The sequence below is a fragment of the Penaeus monodon genome, chromosome 17 (assembly GCF_015228065.2).
Source record: "Penaeus monodon isolate SGIC_2016 chromosome 17, NSTDA_Pmon_1, whole genome shotgun sequence".
Lineage (NCBI taxonomy): Eukaryota > Metazoa > Arthropoda > Malacostraca > Decapoda > Penaeidae > Penaeus > Penaeus monodon.
This window is the reverse complement of record NC_051402.1, coordinates 8396934-8406933: the sequence shown is the minus strand read 5'-3', so window position 1 is coordinate 8406933 and position 10000 is coordinate 8396934. Positions and strand designations below refer to the sequence as shown.

The following is a 10000-nucleotide window of genomic DNA, read 5'->3' as shown; positions in this document are numbered from 1 at the left end:
GGAACGCGATAATATTACGTAATCCAAAAAGACACTAACGCAAATCACGAAGAAGGAATAAAAGATGGAGAAGTGTGTGCGTGTGAGCATGTATACGTGCGTGTGCACGCGCGTGTGCGTGCATGGCGTCTACATTCATATGTGCGCTAATCCATATATATATACACACACGTGCAAGCATAAATAAGCACACAAGGAGACACACGAGGAAAGGCCTAGATTACTGCACAGCTGATCTCGTGGCCACAGATCGTGACGGGTGTCCGATGTGCATGTGGATTGCTGTTGTTGCAGGATCAGCTGGGGGATTGTTGCATGCATGTCACTGGATATTTGTTAAGAAGCGGATTTTGTTTGTGAGTGCGAAAGAGAGGAGCGGGGAGGGGGGAGTGGAAGCAAGGGGGGATAGGGATAGGAAGAGAGAGAGAGAGAGGAGAGAGGAGAGGGAGGAGAGAGAGAGAGAGGAGAGAGAGGAGAAAGAGGAGAGAGAGAGAAGAGAGAGAGAGAGGGAGAGAGAGAGAGAGAGAGAGAGAGAGAGCAGAGAGAGAAAGAGAGGAGAGAGAGAGAGAGAGAGAGAGAGAGAGAGAGAGAGAGAGAGAGAGAGAGAGAGAGAGAGAGAGAGAGAGAAAATCGGAAAGAGAGCGCCAAAGTGCAAGATCGAAAGAACAAGAAAAACGAAGAGACAGAGAAGGATAGAGAAAGGAAGGAGACAGAGAGATGGAAAGGATAAAGTGAATGAAACCACACCAAATTGAACGCTATTACCATCCACGCAAACACTCATACGTATTTGCAAACGCATTATCAACAGTTTAAGGCCAATCTGCGGAAAGTGACTCGTGTTGGCGCGGGTAAATAAATCCCTAGATGGAAGTGCCACGTGCCATCATGATCGCCCGGGTTGGCACTGAGGCAGTTGGCACCGCTGTAAAAGGGGAAGCCTCTTCTTTTTATTTTTATTTGTCTTTTCCATTTCCCTCTTCCTTTTTTTCTTCTTCTTTTCTTCTTCTTTTTTTTTACTTATTATTATTATTATTTTCCTCATCCTCATCATCCTATTCCTCATCCTCATCGTAACTCTCCTCCACTGGTTTCTTGTTTCCTGTTTCTACTTATACTTTCCATACCTTCTTTCCTTCTCTGTTTCCTCTATTTCCTTCTCCATTTCCTTTATCTCTTTTCGTTCATCTCATCTTTATCTCTATCTCAATCTCCATCCCATCTCATTTCATTCTATAGGCTGTTTATCGAACAAAGATGCTGTGTACTGCAACGGTATAGATATATGTGTACCTGGACTGAATGACCTTGCTGTGTACCTCGACTGGGGGGGGGGGGGGGTGCTTTGCTGTGTACCTCGACTGGGGGGGGGGGGGGTACCTTGCTGTGTACCTCGACTGAGGGGAGGGGTGTACTTTGCTGTGTACCTCGACTGGGGGGGGGGGTACTTTGCTGTGTACCTCGACTGGGGGGGGGGGGGGTACTTTGCTGTGTACCTCGGCTGGGGTTGAACGGGGTTGGGGTACTTTACTTTGCTGCTGTGTTGATTACCTTGCCGTGTATCTTGGCTGGAAAGAGGGATTACCCTTGCTGTGGGGGAGAGAGATTTATCTACGAGGCCCAAGTGTCTCCAAACTGCACGACGCGTCGCTTAAAAGGGCCGAGGGTCGTAGACGTTTGCGGCAGCGAGGGTCGTCCTGTTTAGGGCGTTGTTTGGAGAAAGAGAAGGGAAGGAGAGGAGGGAGAAGGAAGAGGAGAAGAGGAAGGGAAGGACGAGGACGAGGAGGGAAAGGGGAAGGGGAATGGGAAAAGGAGGTAGAGGAGGAGGAAGAAGAAGAAGAAGAAGAAGAAGAAGAAGAGGAGGAGGAGGAGGATGAAGAGAGTAAGAGGAAGAAGAGAGAAAGGGAAGGAAAAGGAGGAAAAAGAAGAGGGGAAGGGAAGGAGGGCGAAAGTAAGCAGAAGGAAAGAAAATAGAGACAAAAAAGTAAAAAAACAAAATTAAGAGGAAACTGGATTGAGGGAAAAATGGTAAGAAAGAAGGAGAGAAAGGGGGAAAACAGACTACATGGCAAGATAAGGGGAAGGCATGCATGCAAACAGAGAGAGAGAGAGAGAGAGAGAGAGAGAGAGAGAGAGAGAGAGAGAGAGAGAGAGAGCGAGAGAAAAAAGGAGATATGCAAACATGAAAGGGGCGGGGTTTCAGAGTCACTTTGGTTACAGAAAGGTTGCTTTGAACTTATTTAGAATAGCCAGTACTGGCCAGACCTTTCCGAGTATGTTCAGCTTTTTATATATATATATATATATATATATATATATATATATATATATATATATATATATATTAGTGGTGTGTGTGTGTGTGTGTGTGTGTGTGTGTGTGTGTGTGTGTGTGTGTGTGTGTGTGTTTGTTTGTTTGTTTGTTTGTTTGTTTGTTTGTTTTGTTTATCTTTTTTTCTGTCATTTTATCAAGATCAAGATAAAAATTACGAGGAAGAGAGAGAGAGAGAGAGAGAGAGAGAGGGAGGGGGGGAGAGAGAAAAAGAGAGGAGAGAGAGAGAGAGAGAGGGGGGGGGGGGAGGGGAGAGAAAAAGAGAGGAAGAGATAAAGAGAGAGAAAGAGAGAGAACATAAAAAATAACACCCAGACAGAGCAGACTAAGCAATCGTTCCTTTTCTTTCCTCCTTTCCTTTCCATCCCTTCGTCATCACCCCCCCCTCCTTCACCCCCCACCCCCTTCCCCCCCTTCGTCTTCCCGTCAGGATGCAGAGGAGGAAGCGGAGGAGGAGCAGGAGTAGGAAATCGGCGAACACGGGGAGGAGGGGGAGAGAGGGGGAGGGGGGAGAGGAATTGCAGGGGGCGGGGTGAGAGAGGACTGCAGGAGGAGGTGGGGGGGGGGGGGATAATGTTGCATGGTGTGTGGGGGAGAGCCGGAGGGGGGCCGTATAGGTGCGGCTCCCGCGGGAGATACGTACATGCGTACATGAATACACTTACACACACAGAGAGTGGAAGATAGAAAAGGCAGTCTCTCTCACTTTTCTCTTCTCTTTCTCTTCTCTTCTCTTCTCTTCTCTTCTCGTCTCTTCTCTTCTCTTCTCTTCTCTTCTCTTCTCTTCTCTTCTCTTCTCTTTTCTTCTTTCTCTTTTCTCTCTCTTTCACTTTTTCTCAGTCTATCTAGCTATCTATATCAGTTTGTCTGTATCTACCTACTTAATTATCTATCTATCTATCTATCTATCCATCCATCCATATATCAGCCTCGTGTACAATAACGTTGTCTAGAAGAAGAAAAAACGAATGGATGAAACAGGGAGAATAGAATAAAGTATGAGAAACAAAGAACGAAGGAGAAGTGGAGAGGAAGTAGGATGAGAGAGGGAAAGAGATGAAGAAAAATGAGAGTAAAGAAAATAAGTAAGAGTGGGAGAAAGGAGAGGAGAGAGGGAAGAGGAGAGAATAGAAGAGAGGATGAGAGAAGAGAAGAGTGAGAGAGAGAGAGAAAAATAGTGGAGAGAAGAGAAGGAAATGAGCGGAGGAGAGAGAGAGAGTAGAGAAAAGAAAGAAGAGGATAGGAAGAAAGAGGACGAGGGAGAGAAGAAAGAGAGAAGAGAGAAGAGTAGTAAGAGATATAAAAGAGAAGAGAGAGAGATAGTGAAGAGAGATGGAGTAGGTAAAAGATAGAGAATGAGAGAGACGGAGAGAGCTCTGAGAGAAAGTTGGAACTTGGAAGAGAGAGAAGAGAGAAAGAGATGTAACTTTAGAGAATGCTAATAAGCTTGGCCGTCGAGATACTAGATGACAATTGAAGGACAGAATGAATACGGAAGGTAACCAACGTTTCAAGTCAGATAGCTATACAAATGATAATGCAATTATTAGAATAGCGTGATTATGTGCTAATAATCATAATCATGTGTCTGACGATGTGGGGAAGACATTGCAATCATAAGGATGAAATGATGGTAGTAGTTATCACACTAAAGATAATAACAATAGAAATAATGAGCCTACTATTGCAGCCATTAGTGAAATAGAATGATGGCAGTACATGGTTATAAAAAATGATTCTGAATGTAAATTTTCATGGAATGTGATCCGTTGATATGTCTCTCTCGGTCAAAACGTTTCGTGTACACCTCTTGGTCAAAACGTTTAGTGTAAACCTCATGAATGAATTGATAATTCCGTGAAATTCATTAACCCGTCGACGGATATCTGCACGTAGGAGCAAGTTTGCAATCGTTGCGTCAGATCTTGAAATAGGGGGTGCAACACAATCGCTTTGCAGTTGCCACGATTAGCTCCTTTACCGGTGAATGTTTTCAATCATTCCTCCATTCGATGTTACCAGCCATGGCGAGTCTGGCAGACATACCCACCACAGATTCGACGTAACGGTATGAATGCCCGCTTTTTCATAAGTAGTTCCGCCTCTGTTACAACGGTGCTTCGTCTTGACAGGAAGTGAGAAAGGGAACTTCTTGAGGCAACACTGCGAACGATGGCAAGGATGTGTAGCAGTTCGTTTTCCTCGCCTCCTCCTCTTATCATTGTTATTATTATTTTTTTAAATTATTATTGATATTATTATTTTATTATTATTATTATTATTATTATTATTATTATTATTATTATTATTATTATTATTATATATTACTACTACTACTACTATTATTATTATTATTATTATTATTATCATCATTAATATTATTATTATTATTTTATCATCATTATTATTATTATTATTATTATTATTAATTTCCTACCTCTTCTTCGTTTTCTCTCTCTTCTTCTTCGTCGTATTGTTTTATTGTCAGTGGTATCATTATTTATTATTATTATTATTATTATTATTATTATTATTTTTTTTTTTTTTTCTTCTTCCCTTCTTTTTCTTTTATTTTTTTTTAGAATTATCATTATTATTACTGTTATTTCTTCTTCTTCTTCTTCTCTTTTCGTCTTCTTCTTCTTCTTCTACATATTCGTCTTCTTTTTCTTCTTCCATTTCTTCTTCTTCATTTTTCTTCTACTTCACCTTCGTCTTCGTCATCTTCTTTTTATTATTAATATTATCCAAGTCGTGTATGTAGGATGGAGGCAAAATCGAGGACATTTACATCACCTTGAGACAAAATTCCTCGGGTTTAATAATGACCTTCGTTTCGTTTCAGATTCTGGCGTGACCTTTTATGAACAATCAAGTCAGTTAGTGCAGGTGAGGTTTGTCTTGTTAATTGTTGATGTCTCTGCTATCAAAGTTGAATCTGATACTGAATTTTTGTTTATAAGAAATGTAGACGAAATTAGTTTTGTTACAAGTAGGAGCGTCGTTTGTAGAATTTCGTGTGTTTTTTTTTTTCTTTTTTTTTTTCTTTTTTCTTTCAGTGTGGAAGCTCGTGTGAGAGTATTTCTGTGGCTTGCAAGAAAGGTGTTTTTCTTTGTTTGTTTGCTTGTTTCTTTGTTTGGGGGGAGGGGGGCACTTTGCATAATCTGTGACTTACATCGATTTCATATTTTGGTTATATGTTATGCCGATTTTTTTCTTCTTTTTGTATACGGTGGTCACATTTGAATAGTTCAAACTGCCGAATTCTTATGGAGTCTGCAATTGCTACTTGTTTAAACTTTTAAACTTTCAACTGTATTGCTGAATGCCACTTCGCAGATCAGAGAGATGAGAAAACTTATTCGAAAAGACAGAAAAATTCATTATCCACGGCATTTTCATCCCTCAAAGTAATCAAAATCAAAACTGTTTTAATAATGATATCGTTAAGGGATTCAACTATTAGCTTTAGTTTGGTTAATAGTATATTTCAGATACAGGGTCTGGGTCATCAACAGCGAGGCAGGCACGAAAAGCAGGAAAATGACCACAACCGAACAAGTACATCGAACCATAAGCTAATTTTGTCCAAATGTAATCAAGTGATTGTAGTACTTTCAGAGCTTCGTGGTGTCAGAGTAAAATATTTAAAGAGTAAAGCGGAATAATTGATCCATGGCTAGGCTTTTTCAGCATGCAAATAAATTGTGGTTTAAGTCATTCATGATGTTCGGAAATGCGTTCTATAATTCTATAGTTAAGGGCATCAAATGCAAAAAAAAGCATGAATGGAACTCAATAACTTCGCGAACTAGTGTAATTAGCGTTTCGAATTAATATCTTGATGAGACTTACATAGGCAAACAAGATTACAAAGCATACCTGCCAAGGTCTGAGGGATCATTTGACTGCGAATCTGTGCAAGATTATCTTCGCTTTAACCTAGAATATTTTGAAACTTCCAGTCGCGTTGTTTACATTTTCCTTCGTCGAAATATGCTACATATATCGTGAAGCGCTTTCGCTCGCTTGCCTCTCTCGTTAGACCCCCAGGTGCGTGCTGTCTCTTTCCTAATCCTTTGGGAATGGCAATTGGAAGCTTACTATATTTGTACGGAGGTCTTATTAATTTGCTTGATGATATAAACACTATGGATGAATATAAGTGCTACGGCGTCAACTGCAGTGCGAAAGGAGTGAACGACGCTAAGCGACCGATAATATTGAAAGCTTCATCTCCGCGTCTCAATTTCGCTGTTCTGCCGCTAAACCCACAACCTAATTTACCTTGTTTTTTTTATATTATTATTACCTGCCGTGTGGTATGCACCAACCACATTGTTGTAGTTATACGTTAGCGGTCTCTACTTTCGTAATAAAGCAAAGTCGTGTACCAGATGCATTGGCTAATCTATCACCGTTGCCTGAATATATGTTGATCATTATTGAAGATGTTGGTCTGCCGTTAACTCAGGGATTCTGTGGCGATGAGAATGTGCTTGGCCTTGGAATCACCATTTTCCACTTTTTTGTGTGTGAATTTGAGCGGGAACATTATTGGTGCTCCTTGAAGAATCTGACCTCTGGGAACTGAATTCTCAAGGCGAGAGGGAGATCCTGATTTTTTTTATCATTATTGTGTGCGGAGAAATAATGGATAAAAATCGTTTTTTTATTCCTTCGTGAACGGAGAAGTAAAGCTAGTTAATAGTCTCCAAGGGAGAGACGAAGAGAGGAATGGCAAAGACCGAAAAAGATAAACACGAGAAAGAGAGAGAAAAACAAAACACGTAGATAAAACAAGGAAGGGAAAAAAAAAAAGAGAGAGAGAAATGAGGTAAGTTTCGGAGATAAAGAAACTACGGTAGACACGTAGGGGATTGGGTGGGAGGGGGAGGGTGGAGGCCAAGGCAGGATGTGTCGCCTCTCTTGTGGGGGAGGGAGGGGGAGAGAGGGGGGTAGGGGAGACGAATACTATCACGGGAAATGCTTCTCCATAGATAGATCGACGAATATCTACAAATATAAATATAGTTGTTTTTTCACATTCTTTAGCATATTTGTGCATCTTTTAGGGGGGGAGATCTTTCTGATATGGCTGCAATAGGCCTCCAATTAGCTTTTATTCCCTAGGTCCATTCTGTGCTTGTCTCTCAGAAAGTAAACGAAGGTCATAGGTAGGCTTCTGGTGTGTGAAAAATGCGATCAGACTGCAATAGACTGCAATATATAATAAACGCACACACACACACACACACACACACACACACACACACACACAACACACACACACACACACACACACACACACACACACACACACACACACACACACACACACACACACACACACACACACACACACACACACACATATATATATACATTCCAGCAAGCGCGTCTCTTAAAGATCCCGAGCATTGCGCCACGTTACCCCAAGGTGCAGAAAAATGTTACGTATTTCAGACGTCCAATGTTAACTACACAAGTATGCATGATGCATCGCGATAATTCTAGCATAAGTCTATTAATTAAATATAAAATGCCTCTTTTTTATGTAAATTGATTATGCATTCGGTATATGTCCATGTTTGTATGAAGTATAACATAATACGTATATATAAATATGTCCACGTTTGTATGAAGTATAACATATTACGTATATATAAATAACTCTTCGGATCAGTGGCGGGGAATGTAATTATTATTAAACTTCACGCACACACACACACACGCGCACGCACGCAGATGGGTATAGATACAAATGCATATTTATTCATTAATTTGAATACTGGGATTGGTGGATAGATCAATCAATTCATTTAATGGAAATAAAGTCGGATTCTGAATTATCTCGATGCCGTCAGGGCTACCAACGCCATTCCAAAGCTCCCACGTGACCCTCTCAACACCCTCTATTGGTGAGGATCAAAACCAACGTCGGTCCAAGGGGCGGGGAGAAGGGGGGGGGGAGTTGCCAATTTCAAAGATGTATGTCAGCTTCTCGTAACAAATGCAAACGGAACTGCTTTATCATATATTACAAGCAATGACACAAATATTGAATGCAATGCTAGTTCTCTCTCTCTCTCTCTCTCTCTCTCTCTCTCTCTCTCTCTCTCTCTCTCTCTCTCTCTCTCTCTCTCTCTCTCTCTCTCTCTCTCTCTCTCTCTCTCTCTCTCTCTCTCTCTCTCTCTCTCTCTCTCTCTCTCTCTCTCTCTCTCTCTCTCTCTCTCTCTCTCTCTCTCTCTCTCTCTCTCTGGTGCACACACACACACAAACACACACACACACACACACACACACACACACACACACACACACACACACACACACACACACACACACACACACACCACACACACACACACACCACACACACACACACACACACACACACACACACCCACACACACACACACAACACACACATATATATATATAATATATATATATATATATATATATATATATATATATATATATATATATATATATTAGTATATACATATATACATATTGTTAGATATACAATATATAGATGGACAGATAAGTTGATATATGTTCCTGTATATGTGACTATATACAGGTATGTTTACGTATGTCTGCAAGCACGCGCGCGTGTGTATCAGTGTGTTTAATAACTAACATACCTTATCAATGACCGGAAGTTCTTTGAAATAGAGCATTTGCACTTGTTTGATGTCCGCTTCCTACACCATTGTTTACTGAGCATCCATGATATTGTAGTTTTGAATCATCCTATTCAAGAAATTACCAACAGAAAATGTACGTGTGCCATTATCTGCAACAATATAAATTGTAAACGCCCGTTAAAACGAAATGTCTGTAGTAAATTGATTGCCATTTATTCCCTGTTAGTCTGCATATTCAGATATTTCTGAATCAAGTAATCAAAGTTCTCCTTCTGTTAGGAAATAGTTGTAAATATAAATCCTTTTTGCACCACCGCCGACGCCTGGCAGCCCAACCCTCCCTGCCTCTAAGTGCAGCAGGCATACTTTTCCAGTAGAAGCTGACGAAACATTGCGCTCCTCTGCCTCTTCCAAACGAAGTATTACAGATTCAGGGCGCTCCAAGTTTCGGTTGTTTACAGCCTACGGCATCGAACGGAGTACATAACTTTTCCATTTGCGCAACGGCATAAAGAAAAGCAATAGCAAGTGCCAGTTACGGTTTTGGCGCCAACAGTGCCGCGCGATTCCCTTCGGCTGCCGCGAACGTTCCGCGCTTTGTCCTCGGCAAAGGTGGACGGGCACTGCGAGCCGGCGTTCTGTGGGGATCGGACTGTCTTCGGCGATACCCTGTCTAGTGCTGTTCTGGTGGTTTGAGTTGCGGTAATGCTCAGGATGTTTTTTTTCGTATAGTGAACAGGAGGCCACATTTCACGAAAATAGAATCATATAGATAGCGAGACGCAAACGGAGATGTGTTTCGTTTCGTGATTTAAATCAGCGTAGCGCTTGGGGTCATCGGGTCTCATGCGACTGATGTCACGTAGGAATCAAGGTTACTGCAAGTCGGCTTTGGCGAAAATGGACGTATTTTATAATAAGTGTAAAGGAAATTATTGATAAGTGCCGGACGGTAAACAGAGAGGGAAATTGAACCCATGTTACTCCTCTCTCTCTCTCATATATAATATAT

At 41.3% G+C, this 10000-nt stretch overlaps 1 protein-coding gene across 1 annotated transcript in view; it reads left to right on the top strand.

Moving 5' to 3' along the window:
• LOC119583243 (sialidase-like) overlaps positions 1-10000 on the top strand; it is a 25479-nt gene that overhangs the window by 7034 nt on the left and 8445 nt on the right. The window contains exon 2 of the mRNA XM_037931715.1: positions 5178-5221. Coding sequence (XP_037787643.1) covers positions 5178-5221 — 44 coding nt within the window. The remainder of the gene's footprint in view (positions 1-5177; positions 5222-10000) is intronic.